General features: G+C 61.3%; 4 protein-coding genes and 1 long non-coding RNA gene across 10 annotated transcripts; 2 read left to right on the forward strand and 3 right to left on the reverse strand.

Annotated features, from left to right (window-relative positions):
• Nucleotides 1-102: 102 nt before the first annotated feature.
• On the reverse strand, nucleotides 103-3,977 carry COG8 (component of oligomeric golgi complex 8). Of its 2 annotated transcripts, none has more exons than XM_063411044.1 (5): nucleotides 3,664-3,977; nucleotides 3,226-3,433; nucleotides 2,316-3,134; nucleotides 1,663-1,831; nucleotides 103-334 (listed from the first exon to the last, which is right to left on the reverse strand). In XM_063411044.1, the coding sequence occupies exons 1-5, from the start codon at nucleotides 3,975-3,977 to the stop codon at nucleotides 177-179; spliced, it is 1,668 nt and encodes a 555-aa protein (XP_063267114.1). In that variant the 3' UTR covers nucleotides 103-176. The 2 variants fall into 2 exon arrangements, with proteins under 2 accessions (XP_063267114.1, XP_063267113.1); XM_063411043.1 differs by lacking the exon at nucleotides 103-334 and adding an exon at nucleotides 1,164-1,533.
• A 43-nt stretch (nucleotides 3,978-4,020) lies between these two features.
• Nucleotides 4,021-5,395, forward strand: NIP7 (nucleolar pre-rRNA processing protein NIP7). The gene is made up of 5 exons (XM_063411046.1): nucleotides 4,021-4,150; nucleotides 4,447-4,533; nucleotides 4,613-4,751; nucleotides 4,843-4,983; nucleotides 5,069-5,395. Exons 1-5 carry the CDS (start codon nucleotides 4,095-4,097, stop codon nucleotides 5,186-5,188), a joined length of 543 nt encoding a protein of 180 aa, XP_063267116.1. The 5' UTR covers nucleotides 4,021-4,094; the 3' UTR covers nucleotides 5,189-5,395.
• A 141-nt stretch (nucleotides 5,396-5,536) lies between these two features.
• TMED6 (transmembrane p24 trafficking protein 6) lies at nucleotides 5,537-7,616 on the reverse strand. The gene is made up of 4 exons (XM_063411045.1): nucleotides 7,364-7,616; nucleotides 6,525-6,651; nucleotides 6,232-6,383; nucleotides 5,537-6,095 (listed from the first exon to the last, which is right to left on the reverse strand). The coding sequence occupies exons 1-4, from the start codon at nucleotides 7,556-7,558 to the stop codon at nucleotides 5,871-5,873; spliced, it is 699 nt and encodes a 232-aa protein (XP_063267115.1). The 5' UTR covers nucleotides 7,559-7,616; the 3' UTR covers nucleotides 5,537-5,870.
• Nucleotides 7,617-8,252: 636 nt separating this feature from the next.
• TERF2 (telomeric repeat binding factor 2) lies at nucleotides 8,253-13,973 on the reverse strand. Of its 5 annotated transcripts, XM_063411039.1 has the most exons (11): nucleotides 13,734-13,972; nucleotides 13,465-13,560; nucleotides 12,825-13,003; nucleotides 12,546-12,632; nucleotides 11,934-12,080; nucleotides 11,595-11,738; nucleotides 11,242-11,555; nucleotides 10,410-10,796; nucleotides 9,858-9,943; nucleotides 9,571-9,620; nucleotides 8,253-9,136 (listed from the first exon to the last, which is right to left on the reverse strand). In XM_063411039.1, the coding sequence occupies exons 1-11, from the start codon at nucleotides 13,912-13,914 to the stop codon at nucleotides 8,978-8,980; spliced, it is 1,830 nt and encodes a 609-aa protein (XP_063267109.1). In that variant the 5' UTR covers nucleotides 13,915-13,972; the 3' UTR covers nucleotides 8,253-8,977. The 5 variants fall into 5 exon arrangements, with proteins under 5 accessions (XP_063267109.1, XP_063267107.1, XP_063267110.1 ...); XM_063411037.1 differs by having other exon boundaries at nucleotides 11,242-11,738; nucleotides 11,934-12,077; nucleotides 13,734-13,973; XM_063411040.1 differs by having other exon boundaries at nucleotides 11,242-11,738; nucleotides 12,825-12,955; nucleotides 13,734-13,969.
• A 30-nt stretch (nucleotides 13,974-14,003) lies between these two features.
• LOC134557794 (uncharacterized) lies at nucleotides 14,004-15,953 on the forward strand. Its single transcript, XR_010082190.1, has 3 exons — nucleotides 14,004-14,352; nucleotides 14,609-14,763; nucleotides 15,429-15,953. It is a non-coding gene; the product is annotated as an uncharacterized LOC134557794 (long non-coding RNA).
• Nucleotides 15,954-16,722: the final 769 nt, after the last annotated feature.

A 16,722-nucleotide genomic window follows, 5' to 3' on the forward strand; every position in this document is an offset into this window, starting at 1 on the left:
GGCTGTTCTAGACCAGCAGGAATTCCCAGTGTCCAGGGGAGTGGGCCAGAGCCCGGCTGTCTCCCTGTGCACGCCCGCGGGCAGGAAGGGCCAGAGCCACGCTGAGGCCACAGGTCTGTATTGGCTGCAATAAAGCTGAGCAGAGCCCCAGAGCTGCGCTGGTTCTTCCACCAGGGTCAGTCCAGCAGCTCCATCCAGCCCACGTTGGTGAAGGTGCGCGGGTCCATGCGGTCGATGTAGAGGACCCCCTCCAGGTGGTCCATCTCGTGCTGGATGATCCGGGCAGCCCAGCCCGACGCCTCCCAGCTCACCGGCACCCCCAGCTCGTCCACACCTACAGCAGGGGGAGCGGTGGGTTGGGGATGGTTAGGGGAAAAAAGGGGAACCCGTGTAAGAGTGGGAGGATCTGTAAGAATGGGGTGATTGTGTGAGAGTGGGGACCTGCGTGTGGTGAGATTTGTGAGAGAATCAGGGGATCCGTGAGAGAGCAGAGGGATCCGGGACAGAACAGAGAACCCATCAGAGAATTAAGGGACCCGTGTGAGAATGGGGACACCCGGGAGAGACTGCTGGACCCGTAGAAGGGGAGCATGTCAGGGAGAGACAGGTGCGGGGTCCGGGACAGGGCGGGTCGGTCCATACCGGAGACATGCACGGCCCAGTGCCGCGGGACGTAGGCGGAGAAGCCGTGGATGCTGGCGCAGCCCTCGGGGGCGGTGACGAGGCGGGCGTCGAGGACGCGGAGCGCGGGGTTGACGAGGACGCGGAGCGGGAAGGGCTCGATGCGGTGCGCCTGGCGCAGCGCCGGCGGGTACCGGGCGCAGCGGGCGGGCGGCAGCTCCGCGGCGAACACCCGCAGCGGCACCCCGAGCTGCGGGGCGCTCAGCCCCAGGCACGGCCGGTCCCGCAGCCCGGCCGCCAGCGCCGCCGCCAGCCGCCGCAGCTCGGGGCCGCCCAGCTGCTCCGGGGACACGGCGGCGGCGGCGCCGCGCAGCACCGGGGCCCCCACCTGCACCGGGGCGGCGAACGGCGGCACCGGCGGGCCCAGCACCCGGCGCCGCAGCGCCCGCCAGTAGGAGCGCTCCCGCCGGTCCCAGCCCGCCGCGTGTCCGCAGCCGCGGGCCGGGAGCAGCGCGGGCCCCGGGAGCAGCGCGGGCCCCGGGAGCAGCGCGGGCCCCGGGAGCAGCGCGGGCCCCGGCCGGGCCCGTCCCGCCGCCCGCCCCAGCGCCGCCGCCATGGCGCACCGCGTGCGCGCGCACCCGCGCCGCCGCGCGCCCCCTGGCGGCCCCGCGCGCTCCTAGCCCGGCTGCCCCGCGGCCGCCGCCTCGCCCGGCAGCGCCGCCGCCCCGGACGGGATCTCCGGGGGCTCGGGGGGCACGGCCGCGTGCTCCCCCTCGGCGTCCGCGGCGCTCTCCGGGGACGGCTCGTCCTCGCCCGGCGCCGGCGGAAGGAGGAAAGCCAGCGGCTCCCTGAGCGCGGCCACGTCGATGCGGCCCAGGCGGCCGAAACGCTGCAGCTGCGTGGGGGGGACACCTTGGGGACGGGGAGAGAGGGGTCAGGGTCTGCGGGCAACGAGAGCCCACGAGGGGCGAGAGCAGGACAGGGGGAAGCCACGGGTGTGCGTCCTCCCCCTGCAACAGGAACCAAACCCTGAGATCTCACCCAGTGCCTGTGCGATCTGTGCTGGAGGGAAAAGCACCTGGAGGCAGCGGTTCAGGTAGGGCAGCAGATCCTCCAGGAAGGCTGTGCAAAACTGGGTAAAGAGCTCCTGCTCCCGCCCGCTGAAAGCCGCCTCCTCAGCACGGTGGAAGGCCAGGATGGTTTTGGTCACCTAGGGAGAGAGAGAGGCAGATGGGTCACCTGATGACAGCCATGTGCCCAGGTGGGTAAGGAGGCCAGTGGCACTTGGCACCAGTGTGGCCACAGGCCCAGGGCAGTGCCCCTCTTCCTGTGCTGGACATTGGTGATGCCACACCTGGGGTCAGTTCTGGGACACTCCGAGACAGACACCGTGGGGCTGAAGTGTGTCTAGGGAAGCGAATGGAGCTGAAGCACAAGGAGCAGATGGGGAGGCTCAGCCTGGAGAAAAGGAGGCTCAGGGGGATCTCCTCGCTCTCCACTACTCTCTGACATGAGGAGCAGCCGGGGGGGGCTCCCAAAGATCAAGGGACAGTACAAGAAGAAACAGCTTCAAGTTGTGCCACAGGAAGTTTAAGTTGGATATCAGGAAAATTTCTTCATGGACAGAGCTGTCCAGCCCTGGCACAGGGCAGTGGTGGAATCCCCATCCCTGAAGCTCCATCCCCCAGACTCACCTCACCAAGGGCACTGTCCAGGCAGGCGGTGACGTCCTGTGCCAGGGCGATGGGGCAGCAGAGCCGCAGGTCATTGAAGGCCACGAGGAGCCCGTTGAGGAAGCAGGCAAGGGGTGGGAAGTCCAGCAGCACCATGGGGGGCTGCAGGGTCCCCGGCTGGGCCGTGGGCACCGGCACTCCCGCACCGCCCCCCAGCATGGCTGGTGCCGAGATCAGCGTGTAGGAATTCATCTCCTCCCGGAACTTCTCCACCGCCTCCTCCACTGCCTTCCCAAAGGCGTCGGCAGCCACGCGCTGGAAGAGGGGGGCCAGCTGCCCGCGGAAATCCACGCCCACCCTGCTGAAGGACAGCCCGAAGTACATGCACTGCCCCAGCAGAGAGTCCAGCCGGCCGCCCACGCCGCGCTCCAGGTCGCGCTGCAGCACCCGCAGGAACTCGGAGACCTTCTGCAGCACCCAGCCGTGGAAGATGGCCCCCTCGGCGGGCGCCGCGCCCTCGGCCGGCACCAGCGGCTCCTCGTCCGAGAAGATGGCGCGGTACTGCGTGACAACGTCAAACAGGTGCACGCGGCAGGCCTCGATGGTCTTGGTGATGTGCACGTAGGGGTCGTGGTCGGGGATGGCGGCCTGCACGGAGCGCAGCCAGGCATCGCGCGCCTGCAGGAACTTGACGCGCAGCTCGGCCTCGGTGAGCACGTCCATGCGGCGCAGGAAGCCGATGACGCGCAGGCAGGCGGGCAGCGGGATGTTGGTGCGCAGCTGCTGGATGAGCTGGTTCAGCATCAGCTGCGCGGACTGGCGCACCTCTGCCACGATGCCCTGGGAACGGAGAGCCTCGGGTCGGCGTGGGGTTCACCCGGATCAGCACAGGGCTCTCCTGGACGGCAGGGCGGGGCGGCACGGGGCTCACCTGGATGACGGGGATGCTGCTGTGCTTCCTCTCCAGGCGGCGCACGTAGGCCGTCAGCTCCAGCGCCTCCTCGTAGTAGCCGTTCCGGACACACGTGTCCATGAGCTGCGGGATCTCCAGGATCTCCAGGATCTCCGTGTGCCGGTTCAGGGTCAGGCTGTTCATGCGCCGGCTGCAGGCGATGGCCTCGGCATCGCGCATGAAGGTCCTGCGGGGGAGGCATTAACGGGAGACTCCTCCCTGCAGCGGGGGACCCGGGGATCCTCCCTCCACACCGGCCGCTGCTGGTGCTGCCTCCTGCCCAGTGCCAGCCGGGGGCTCTGAGCCCTTAGTGGGCTCAGCACCGGGACCGATCGCTCCCCAGCCCAGCCACTCCATCCCGGCCCTTCCTGCCCCGTTTCCCCCCGCCGCTCCCGGTGCCCGGTGCCCGTCCCGTACCGGCAGGCGTCCTGCAGCGCGGGCAGCCGCTCCAGCAGGCTGCCCAGGCGGCTCTCGATGCCTCCGAAGCCGCGGCCGGCGCGGCCGGTGCACTCGGCGGAGCGGATGAAGGCTCGGTAGTGCTCGAAGGCGAGGCGGCGGGTCTCGTCCCCGACCCGCGCCCGCTCCGCCGCCAGGCGCGCCGGCTCCCGGCCCAGCTCCGCCAGCCCCAGCGCCGCCAGCTCCGACACATAAGCGGCGAGCTCGGGGCTGCCGGGCGCCGCCGGGCCGCGCAGCCAGGCCAGCAGCCGCGCCTCCTCCGCTGCCGCCGCCATCGCCGGGGCCGCCGCGTCACCTCCGGGCCCGCCGGTTCCGGGTCCGTCACTTCCGCTACCGCCGGTTCCGGTCCGGTCACTTCCGGTCCCGGCGGCCCCGCCAGCGCGGCGCGGGAGATGCGGCCGCTCACGGAGGCGGAGACGCGGGCGGTGTTCGAGAAGCTCGGGAAATAGTGAGGGCCCGGGAGCGGGGCACCGGGAGGGCTGGGCCAGCGAGATGCCGGGGATCGGCACGAGGGCAGGACGGGGACCGGGAGGGATGGACACCGGGGATCGGGCATGGAGAAGGGATGCGCACCGGGAGCGCTGGGCCGGCTGGATCCCGGGGAACGGGGAGACCAAGGGAGACCGAGGGGGTGGTGGACACCGGGGACCGGGCTAGCCGGCACGGAGGGGACCGGGAGGGCCGGACCGCGGGGGTACCGCGGCAACCGGGGCCGGGCCGGGCTCACGGAGCCCGTCCCTGCAGCATCGGCGAGAACATCCAGCTGCTGGTGGACCGGCCCGATGGCACCTACTGCTTCCGCCTGCACCGGGACCGCGTGTACTACCTGAGGTGAGGGCGCGGGCGGGGCGGGCTCGGGCGGCCCGCGGGGTGAGGCCCGGCCGCCGCCCAGCACCGCCCCGCTCCGCAGTGAGAAGCTGCTGAAGCTGGCGGCCAGCGTCCCCCGGGAGAGCCTGGTGGCCCCGGGCACCTGCTTCGGCAAGTTCACCAAGTCCCAGAAGTTCCGGCTCAGCGTCACGGCTCTGGATTTCCTGGCGCCCTACGCCAAGGTGGGTGACGGCCCCGAGGCAGCCCCGGCCCCGAGGCAGCCCCGGCCCCGAGGCGGCCCCGGCCCCTCACAGCTCTGCCCCTCTGCTGCAGTTCAAGGTGTGGGTGAAGCCGGGCTCGGAGCAGTCCTTCCTCTACGGTAACCACGTGCTGAAGTCGGGGCTGGGCCGCATCACGGAGAACACGGCGCAGTACCAGGGTGTCGTGGTGTACTCCATGGCCGACGTGCCGCTGGTGAGCGCCTGGGGCTGCGGGGTACGGGGGGTACGGGGGGTACGGGGTGGGCAGCCGCCCTTCCTCACCCCCTCCTCACCTGCAGGGCTTCGGGGTGGCTGCCAAGTCCACGCAGGAGTGCCGCAAGGTGGACCCCCTGGCCATCGTGGTGTTCCACCAGGCTGACGTCGGGGAGTACGTGCGGAACGAGGACACTCTGACATGAGGGGCCCCCGGGGAGCCCCGGGACCCTCATGCTCGTGAGTGCTCTGGGGTGGAGCCGCCTTTGTCCTGCGCTGTGGGTGCGGGACCACCTGGAGCGGGATGGAGATGGGGGAGCTGCCAGCACAGAGCCCTCAGGGGCTGCTGCTGGCACGGGAGGAGGGGCCCTGGCCCCAGCCCTGTCACATAAAGCCTGTTCCTTTTTTCAGTGCCTGTTGTCTGGTGTGGAGGCCCAGGGGGGATCAGTCCTCACCCCTCCTGTGGGGAATGTGACACACTGGGGTGTGTTTGGGGTGACTGATGAGATTTTGGGAAATCTCAGAGGCTGAGCTTCGGGAAGGGAGGGAGGGAGAGGCCAGCAGCTTCTAGGCTCACAGAGGCTGGATGGCAGCAGCAGGCAGCAGTCACTCCATGGACTCTGGCAGGAATTCCTTTATTGAGAGTCTGGTAGAAAAGACCCATTAAGATACAAAAAATGCATAGAAATGTGACAAACTCACACAGCACTCAGGACTTGGGCACCAGTGTGGCCTTTGACTTTTCTTTGGATGATGTCAGGGCTAGAGATGAGGCAGGAGCAGGGAGAACTCTCCAACCTCCTCTTGGAAGCAGAATCCAGCCTCTCCTCCCACTCTGTGGTGGGTCAGAGTGGCAGCCAGGTCACCCAGGGGGGTGTCTGCCCTGTTCTAGCACTTCTGGCTGCCCGGGGTTTGTGTGTGGAAGAGGCGCTTGAGGAAGTGGAGCTGCAGCACCCCGGAGAGGACAATGACACAGCTCTGGGCCATGGACCACCAGTGGACGTAGTTGTAGTTGGACTCCAGCAGGAAGGAGTCGGCCCCTTTCCGCATCCGGGCGAAGTTGTAGAAGCGCCACATGTGGAAGGTGTGCATCTGCAGCCTCTGGATGCTCACCTGCAGGAGAGGCAGAGCCACGGTCAGAGCTGCCCGTGGGGCTCAGTGCTGAGCTCAGCTGCAGCTCAGCCCAAGGAAATGCCCTGTTCAGTGTCCCCAGTGTGCTGGGGCACCCTGTGGCCTCCCTGACCCTCACCCCGATGGCCTCCAGGGTGTCGTTCAGCTCCTTCCTCTCTGCTGGCTGCTTGTGTTCCATGTTGAAGTCATCGTAGTACACACCAAAGTTAAGATACACCTGCATGAAGCCGAAGTGGTTTTGCTGGTTGTCCAGGCAGAGCTGGTAGAAACCTGCAGAGGGAAGGGGTTGTTGGTCTGTGGGTGGAAGGACACCAGGCAGACACATCCTGAGTGCTCGGCCCTCATCCTCCCCCCGCAGGAGCAATCAGTGCTCTGGCTGGGCAGAGCTGCTGCAGGGGCTGGGGGCAGCACCTGTGTCCTTGGTGAGGAAGTTGATCTGTCCTCGCACGTCCTGGGACACTCCGAGCTGGAAGCCATTGGGATCACTCGCTGTGACCAGGATGCTCCTGCTGTTGCCAATCCCTGTTGCCCGCTGGACCTGGAGGCAGGGAACACCCGAGGGGAATGTGTGGGTCGCTGTTGTGTCAGGGATGGAGCTGTGCCAAGCCCTGAGGACATGTTCCTGTGGGGCTGCTCTGCCAAGCACAGAGCTGGGGGGAAAGCTGCTACTGCCAGGTACAGCTCTGCCCTGGCTCTCCTTCAGCCAGCCCAGTGTAAACAGGAGATGAAAGGGCTGGAGTTTCCCTGTGGGAAGGGGACAGAGCTCAGGGACATGCCGTGCCAGGACCTTCGGCTGTGCCACAGCCTGTGGCCACGCAGTGAAGGGCAGAGCTTGCAACAATGCCAGAGTTCTGAGCACCACTTCAAACCAGATAGTTTAAAAATGCATGGGATTTATTATGGGTACGGATTAAGGAGGTTATATTAGGAAGAAATTCTTCCCTGTGAGGGTGGGCAGGCCCTGGCACAGGTGCCCAGAGCAGCTGTGGCTGCCCCTGGATCCCTGGCAGTGCCCAAGGCCGGGTTGGACAGGGCTTGGAGCAGCTTGGGATAGTGAAGGGGTCCCTGCCCATAGCAGGAGGTGGAAGGAAATGAGCTTTAGGACCCCTCCAACCCAAACAATTCCGTGATTCTGCTTTAAGAAAGGCACAGTCCCCAAGAGGCCGTGTGCCATAGCACCAGCACGGGATGGATCCAGCACAGCCATTCCCTGTGTCACCGGCTGCCCAGGATGTGTCCCCAGCACTCACCTCGTAGCTGAAGTAGAAGTTGCCGCCCTGGTGTGAGAACTGCCAGAAGCACTCCTGGGTGCCGGCGGGGATGACCACGGCGAAGTCGTAGCGGTCGGCGCCGCGGAACAGCGGCTCCTGGCTGGAGCCGCTCAGGGGCTCTGTCCTGGGGCAGCCAGCGGGGCCCAGCAGGGCCAGCAGCAGCAGCAGCAGCATCCTCCTGCTTCCCGGGGCTCCAGCACTCGTTCCCCACGCAGGGCAGCAGGGGATGAGGCACAGGGTAATCATTAACTGTGCCACAGCACCACGGCTGTGCCGGCACAGGAGCTGCAGCTCAAGGTGATCCTGGTGTGGAGCCAGAGCTCTGACACTCTGTGCTGCCAGGGCAAGAGCCTGCCAGGGAGAAGGCAAGAATGGGGCACAGCTCCTGCCCACAGGCACAACTGGCATTGCCTCGCAGTGGCCAGTAGTAGCCCACATCTCTGACCTGGTGCTCCTGCTGCCCAGGGCTCTGCAGAGAAAGGATTTACACAAGGGGAGGAAAATGCATGGCCACAGCCAGGGGACAAGGGACACTCAGTGCAGCACCTGCAGCTGAAGGACAGAGAGGGAAGCAGCTGTTCCTAGACAAGACTTCTCCCAGGCCTGGCTTTGCCAGAAGGCAGCCAAGAGAAACTTAGAAACTAAGCTCAGAAAGTGCCCCTGTAGCACCCCTGAACTTCTTGCACAGGAATCTAATCCAGAAACTCCTGTTTCCCATTTATCCCAGCATACCACACCTCTAGGGCAGTGCTGCTCCTGGCCCAATACTCCCCAAGAGGAAAAGAAAGCCCCACATTCCCGGGGCAGTCCGTGCCCTCTGCTGCATTTGCACCCACGAGGTAGAAATTCACACTTACACAACTATTGCTACTAACCAAGAAAAGAACTTTATTTTACAAATGACTGTTCCAGCTTTGGCACTTGAAGGCAGGAACATGTGGAACCCTTGGAGCTCACACTCAGCAAGGACAGTATCAGGACAAGTGCAAAGAAAACATGACCAAAGTCAGACAGAAACGGAATTTTTACCATGGAAACAAACAGCTCCAAGTACTGAAACACAAAGTAATTTTAACTTTTTAAAGTCTCAGAGCTGCAAGGGAGGAATTTCTCCTCACAAATGAGTCATTTACAAAGCAGAAATGAATGAGGAAAAAAAATTACAAGTAGGTCCTCTTGCCTGGATCTCTTCCCCACAGAAACTCGGGGACTCAGTGCTGCCTCTCTTCCACAAGGAAGTGATGAAAAACATGAAACAAGTGATTCAGGTAACAGACAACTAAAGCACAAAAAAAAATAAGTCACCTATGAGATCATCCTGATGATCACACCTGAGCAAACAGCTGGGATTCATTCCAGCAGCTGCAGTGGTCAGGTGGACAAGGACGTCTCAATCCAGGTGGTTCTAAATTCACAAGAGGCTGCGCAGTCCCTGCCCCCTGCAGCACACTCATCTGCAGCTGGAGCACAAGGTTCCTGCGTTCCTCACTCATGGTTTTGGTGTCAGAGGGGCTTCCCACACTGGCACAGACAGCACTCTGGTCCAGATTCCAAAAAACAGAGGTACAAAAAACCAAAACAAGGCTCCCAGCTTCAGAGCATGCCCAGTTTCTTCATGGTCCGCCAGCGGTCCTTGATCATGACGGCAGTGCGGTTCTGGAAGGGGTACTTGAGGGAGATGGATTTCCACCTCCCTTCCCCGTACTTCTGCACCCCCTCCTTGATCCACTCGCTCTCCTGCATGGTCCATTTCTGCAAACAGAAGGAAGCAGCTGCAGGGAGGAGCTGCCAGTTCATTCCTGGCACGGTCCTTCCCTCATCACCCGTGCCAGGAACAGCAGGGAAGGCAGACGGGTCCTGGCAGCTGCACACAACACTCCATAGCTACAGATGTGCAGCAGCTGCCTTCCTACAGGTCAGGAGAGTTCCTGTGGCACCAGTGTGGGACCTGTTCCTGGGTAACAGCTGCCACATGTGTGTCCCTCACCTGAATAAGACTCTGAACCCCTCCAGCATGAGGAGAATTTGGCAAACCTTGCTCTGAGCCATCAATACAGAGGGACCTGAGGCACATTCCCAGTGCCCTGCAGGCAGGACAGGCACAGCTCCAGCCTGTTTTACCATGGAGACTGTAGGGACACTTCCCTAATGCAGGGCCTGCTGGAAGCCCCTAAGGCACCACATACCTGTTTCTTGGAGCTGGAGGTCCTGGAGATGTTGCTTTTCTCAAGTGTTACTGGAAAACAAGGGAGAGAGTTACAGACCTCCTTGAGAGGCTGCCTTGGGCTTAACTGCTAAGCTGTGCAGTCAGAGCACCCTGTGATAGCAATACACCCCAATTCCTTTATCCCAGCCTTTCCACAGGATTTTGGTTTCAAAATTCAGTCACCCAGGCAGCAGCAAGACCCCCGTGAGTGACCCCCATGCCAGGATTAGCACAGGTAATTCCTCCATGCCAGGGGAATTCTCATACCCGCATTTGCAAAGAGCTCTTCCTCGTCACTCCAGCTGTCCTTCTCCTCCGTGCCACAGGAGCTGTTCCACCTTCCTTGGTGAGACCTGAAATTAGGTGAGGGTTTACTTTGGCTACTGGCTCAGGAGAAGGTTTTTTTGGGGAGCAGGCGCAGGGCTACCAAGCAAGCAGAGCCAGCCTCTGGACACTGTATTTCTCAAGAGGTGGGAAGCAAGATAAGGATGCTCCTACAGACTCTGGCCAGTGACGCTGAAGCTGGGAGAAGTGTGGAAAAACATGTGTTACTTGTTCTGGAATCACCTGCCAGGACCAGCTGCTGCAGCACCTCACTACCAGCAGGACCTGATCGTTTTCTCCTCTCCATTAACCCATAATTAACTTTAAAGCCAAATGTGTGGACATGAGAGGGTTTGCTGTGCCCAGTTCCACGTGGGCACAGCAGGCAAGGTCAACACTCATCTCGGGACACAGGGTTTGGTGCTCAGGCTACCAACATCAGCAAGACAAGACCGGGGGCAGAGCAGACAATACCACAGGAGGGGGACTTCATACTTGTCACTCTGGGCTGACAAGGGCTCCTCAGGCAGTTGCGGAGGAGGTTTGGAAGCGGAGGAGACCACGTGCTCCTGGGAAGAGTCGGGGCAGTCGCTCAACTTGCTGGACGAGCCGTCCAACTCCACGACCAGATTGCTTATGCTGAACAAGTTTTTGATATTACGGGGTACTGCGGGAGGCTCTGAGGTCTCAGAATCTTGGTTCTCCGTTTGTCTGCATCTCTTGGTTCTGTGGGATACAGAAGGAGACAGTTGCTTGGGGGAAGGCAAGTCTGTTTCGTCCAGTTGGGTGAAAAGTGCGTCCGGGTCCCCGGAGTCCGACAGGATCTTGAAAGCTTCTCTCAGAACAGAAATCCCACACGAGGTTACAGCTCCGGGGGGCTGCCTATAAAATAAACACAACCAAGCGGGTTGTAGGGAGACTGCCAAGGGAGCTCTGCTGGCCCCAAATCCAGCCTTTCCCTCCACAGGCATCCCCAGCTCCCAGCCCTGGGGTGCAAACCCATGGCAGGGCCATTCCCAAGCCTCCCCAAAGGGCAGTGCCCCAGGTGTGCAGAACACACCTTCACTGGGGCTCCTCTGCCCCCTGCTCTTCCCAGCGCTGCTCCACGAGAGCAGCCACCACCCCCTGGTCACAACAGCACCTCCTGTCAGCAACTGAGCCAAACCTCCTCAACACCTTTGCCAGGATCCAGAGTCCTGCACCAGCACCTCTGGGCTGGGCAGGCATTTGGGGAATTAGGAGCTGCCTGGACACAGAGGATTAGCCCTTGGAGGAGAACTTGCAGCCACACTGCATCCACAGGCTAGAGCCAGACTCCTCTGCCCACCTTTGTGATTCCCTGGTGGACACTCTGGGGAGTTCTGGGGCTGCTGCTGCTGCTGGTTCTTTAGCTATTTCCATAGGCTCTGGGGTGCTCTCCAGGATATCATATGCTGCTGTTAAATGCTCAGGTGTTGCTGCTGGGTCACTGACTACTTCCATAGGTTCCACAGTTGCTGCAGGGCCATTGGCTTCTTCCATAATCTCTGGAGCTGCTGTAGGACCAGCTGCTCTTTCTGCAGGGCTGGCAGCTCCCTCCAGGTCTGCTGTTGCTCCTGCAAGCTCTGGAGCTCTGGCTGGGTCCTCCAGCTTTCCCGAGACCTCTGGAGCTGTGGCTGGGCCCTCCAGCTTTCCCGAGACCTCTGGAGCTGTGGCTGGGCCCTCTGCCCCTCTGGAGGCCTCTGGGGCTGCTGCCTGGTTGTTCAGCCCATCTGCAAACTCAGAAGTCCCCAGCAAGGATTTCCCTTTGTCAGCATGTTCCGAATTCAAAGTCTTTTTCAACAGCTTGGAGAGAGAAAAGCACAGCACCGTTACAAAGATGATTCCCATTCCATTTTATCCCCTCCCAAAGGCATTTCACGGACAGAAAAACGTGTTTGACCATATAAAGCTCTTAGCAATGGACTGCATTTGGAGTGTTCCAGGTTTAGCCTGCAGTAATGAGGCACCTGATCCCAGGGCAGCGGGGTGGACACGCACCGTCAGCAGCGCTGGCTCCGTCTCGTCCACGTAGCCCTTGAGGAACTCAAAGATGCTCTGCTGGAAGTCCTCGTAGGAGAAGTTTTTGACCTTTGGGTGAGAGGGATTCTTCTCCCGGATGACAGCCAGCCACTCATTCTTCTTCTTCTAGAAAAGGGATTCATAGGATCAGGGAAGAACACTCTGGGCAGGGACAAGGGGATCAGGGATAACCACAGCAAGGATGTGGGCAAGGACAGGGCCTTTCCTGATTGGCATTCTCCAGGTACAACCAATTTACACTGAGATAAGGCCAGGAAAAGACCAGAAGAACAGGAGAGTAACCAAGGAGCAGCAGAACCACCTTGCTGCAGGAATTCTCCTTGCCTGCAGTGCCCCAGCACCCCCCTGCCTGCAGAAACAGGAATGGGCACTGCTGCTGCTCCCAGAAGCTGCTCTAAAGGTGAGGAGCAGAAGGGGCTCCAAGGTGACAATCCAAACATGCAACACTGAGGGAGTAGCACTCCAGAAGGATTGTTTCCATTTTGGCCTCCTCCCCCCAAACCTCCCAGGGCACATCAGACCCCCACCAGACACACCAGCAGCTCCCACTTTATTCCAGCACAGACTCACTTGGTTCCTGGACTCCTTCCCCATGTGCTTCTTGACGATATCAGAAGCTTTCTCAAACTCTTTGTTTCTGATACAAACAACAACGGCCTGCAGAGGAAAACAAGGACAGAGTGAAGCAGGGCACAGGGAGCAGCTGTGCCAGCTCCCACATCCCTGCAGTATGAGCTTGCAGATAACGAGGGAGTCCCGCTCATGAGGCAGCTCCCACCATCAGCCACATGAGGCCCTTCCAAGGCAAAAGCTGCACAACATGTTTACTGAGAAAGAAAAACATCTTACAGCCTCTTTCACCATTTTCTGTATGGCTTCCATCGTCCTGTCTGCCACAGAGAACTCCTCATGGATGAAGTCCAGGACAAGCATGGCCGACTCAAGAGGGGTCAGCTCTGACTCCTTGTCGAAGGTGCAATCTATAAGAATTGGCATCCATACGGTTGGTGGGGGATCACGGCGCTTCCCTACGGAGAGCTGGTTTATTCACCTGCACAGGTGGAGCCGTCCACCCGCGCAGGTGCGCCACACACCCCACAGCCACCGAGGTGAGGCTCTGCCCAGTGTCCCTGCTGCAATTCCCGTCCCCAGCACCATGGGAAATGCTGCAAGCAGCACTCCAGAGCTTCCCGGTGCCCAGCACAGACCCAGGGGGGCATTTTGGAAGCTCTGAGGCTAAGCAGGAGTCATCAGGGGGATGTGTTCACCCAGCCCCGGAGCACCAAAGCTGCTGCCCTCGGCCCCCCAGCAGGACAGATACGAACAGCGACCCCTCACCGCAGAGAGACCCCACAGCCACAGCCCCGTTCTGTGCAGGGACAAAGCTCCGCGAGCTGCAGGGACACGACACAGGGCAGGGAGCAGGAGTGGGCGGGCTGCAAGCATCACCGGGGCTCCCCAGAGCCCGCAGGAAGGTCTGAGCACCTACCGAGGTTCTCGCCCTCCTCGACCCGCGACAGCAGCTGCATTATCCGGAGCATCTGCGCCATCTCCGGCTCCCTGTCCAGGGGCCGCACGAGCAGCGCTGTGGGACAAACGGCTGGTCACGCGGTGCGGCCCGGCCCGGGCGCCCCGTGCCGCCCCCGGCCCCGCCGCTCCCCGGCCCCGCCGCTCCCCGGCCCGGGCCGCCCCCGGCCCCGCCGCTCCCCGGCCCGGGCCGCCCCCGGCCCCGCCGCTCCCCGGCCCCGCCGCGCGCACCCTGCATGATGTCGCGGAACTGGCGGAAATCACGGTTGCGCCCGGAGCGATAGGCCTCTATGGCCCGGTGGAAGTAGAACTGCAGGACCCAGCCGTTCACGGTCTTCTCAGGGAGCGCCGCCATCCCGGCCCAGTCCGGGTCGAGCTCCGGCTCCGGATCCCGCTCCTGCCGCGCCGCCATCGCACCGAGAGCCCGCGCTCCGGAAGTGACGCCACCAAAGCATCATTGCGGGCTCCTGGGCGGGCGGCCGTATCAAGAGGGATCCGCGCCTACAACTCCCGGCGTGCATCGCCCCGGACCCGCCGGTAAGAGTTGGTGCCCTCTGGCGGACGGGAGGGAAATCGCGAGGCCCCGGCGTGAAGGGGCGGCGGGACGGGCCAGGGGACAGCGGGACGGGCCAGGGGACAGCGGGACGGGCCAGGGGACAGCGGGACGGGCGGCAGGAAGGAGCAGGAGACAGGAGACAGGGGGCACGTAAACGGTAAACGGCAGGGGCACAGCTGGGTCCCTGGGGGCTCGGGATCGGCCCGCTGCCCTTCCGACGGGACCAACAGCAGGGAAACGCCCATCTGTAAATGCTGAGACCCCCGAGCGAGTGTCTCACCTGAGCAAGCCTAGGTGAGTTCAAGTCATGTCAGCCAAACCTGGCAGTGCCACCCTGCCAGCGCAGGCGCGCCTTTTTGCCTTTATTCTGGTCTTCCAAACAACCCCCGCTGTCCTGTGCTGCCACCTGCCAATCCCCATCCCTGGAACACCAAACCAGGTCCCCTGGGCAGGATTATGGGGTGTAGATTGTCCCACAGTCACTAGGACTTAGGGTAATAAATCGGAAGTCCTGTCTTCCCAGTGATCCCGCTGTCTAATTCCCAAGCAGAACTGGTGCCTGGAGGCGAAGGCTCTGGCAATGAGATCCTCGGGATCATGGGGTGCTTGGATGGTGTCTCCTCGGCCCAGGGAACATTCCCAACACTGTCCTGGAGGCTCTCTCACCTGAGATGGAAAAGCACGTGAAAATTCCTCTGGCATGAGGTGATCTGGGATCCTCCCTTCCCTCTGCCCCAGGCCAGGGGAGGAGGAAACACACATGGGAAAAATCCGTGTGTCAGATGGAAAACAGAAAAACTGGGAGGGATTTTTATTGGCAAACAAAGGAAGATAAAAATAATCTGTGTGAGGCAGAAGAGTCACCTGGGGCGGGGGGACTGCCCTGGCGAGCGGGGTGGGAGCGGGACGGGCACAGCCACGCTTGGAATGGCGGGCAGGGTGCTCGGAAGGATGCGAGGAGCGATATCGGCAGCTGCTTCCTGGGCTGAGGGGAGGCGACCGAGTGCCCTGCTCTGGGTCAAACGCTTTTCCACGTGCAATACTCACGGGCAGAGTGGTTTTGCTCTGTCTGTGTCACAAGATGCAGGAGGAGGTGCCGGGGTGGGACCCTGTGGTTTCAGCTGTGTCCCCTCAGTGCAGGGAGAGGCCGATCAGCCCCGGTGACAGCGTGGGAGCAGTCACACTCACAGCCCTTCAGACACTGCCTTTGCTTTCCTGGGCAGAAGATCCCGTGTTTTCCAGGGAGCTGCATAACTTCTGCCCCTGTGATCCACACGACTCCAACCACATGTGCCAGCCACTTCAGCAGATCCTGTCGGTCCTGCACAAGTTGTAGGATTTTGAGTAATTTAATTCATTTTTGCACAAAGGTCAGGCAGGAGTCCTGGAGTCCTCTCCCAAGGGAAGCAAAGCAAGATTCCTGTCTGAGACACCAGGACAAAGCCACTCAAGAGCTACCTGTCTTCTCCAAGTCAGGTTTCACTTGGGAAAACTCCCTCAGCCTCCCTTTTCTGCCTCCTGTCTGTGTCCCTCTGGGCTGCCATCTCCTCCAACGCCCTCCTGGTGAAGGTGTCACCCCTTTGGATGTTCAGGAGATCACCTCCCATCCTATCAGACAGATTTGCTTTCTGTGAGATCCACAAGGTCTCTGCAGTTCCTAGGAGGGTTTAAACAGGGTGGTGACATGACAGATGTCACAAGAGCAGAGCTGGAGAAGGCGGCAATTCCCGACAAGCTTCTGGAGCTGGGGAGGGCACAGCATTGGCACCCCAGTCCAGGCTTCCCTCCCGCACCCCGTCAGGGTCTGCTTTAGCCACCAGTGTGTTAACAGCACCCAGGACTGGAAAACAAGCCTGGGACTGTGGATTGCAGAATAAATACAAAAATAAACCCACTGGTTTGCTCCCTGAATTGTCTCCTATAAATGAAGAGGAGGCAGGGATGATGGAAGCAGGACCAGGAATGCCAGTGGCCTCACTATCCTGTTTCACTGAGTCCTCCTGTGGTGTCATCATCAATTTTTCAGGAAAAGCTTTAGAGTTCTATGGGCCAAACCAAACACTGGGCAGGAAGGCACAAATTGCAGCCGTGCTTGTGCTTTTGAGCCTCCCCTCACTGATTTATGGCTTTTGATGAAGTGATTACAGATGAAAGAAAATATTCCAGGGAACAGGATCTGCATGTTGCTGTGGTCTCGTGCCTGTCACATCCTTCTGGAGGAGTTACAGCAGGAAACAGAACAGGAAAACCACCAGGGTCCTGGTCACCAGGCTCTGCTCTCACTGTGCTGGAGCACCAGACAGGACAACATCTCCCAGAGCAGCTGTGGCTGCCCCTGGATCCCTGCAGTGCCCCAGGCCAGGCTGGACATGGGAGCTTGGAGAGACCTGGGACAATGGAAGGTGTCCCTGCCATGGCAGGGGTGGCACTGGGGGAGCTCTAAGGTCCCTTCCAAGACCATTCTGGCCTTAGAAAGGAGAGCCACAGGAAACCAGGGAGCAATGGAACAGGGGACAAGGGAGATGTGGAGGAGGGTCATGAGATTCCTTTGAAAATCCACAGAGAAACCCTCCAGGCACGAGGGATGGAGAGAAGGAAGCACAAAGGCACTTACCAAGAAACACATCAAGTAGATTACAGAAACTCTGCACCAATCTGAGCAAA

Source organism: Prinia subflava, chromosome 13 (genome assembly GCF_021018805.1).
Source record: "Prinia subflava isolate CZ2003 ecotype Zambia chromosome 13, Cam_Psub_1.2, whole genome shotgun sequence".
Taxonomy (NCBI): Eukaryota; Metazoa; Chordata; class Aves; order Passeriformes; family Cisticolidae; genus Prinia; species Prinia subflava.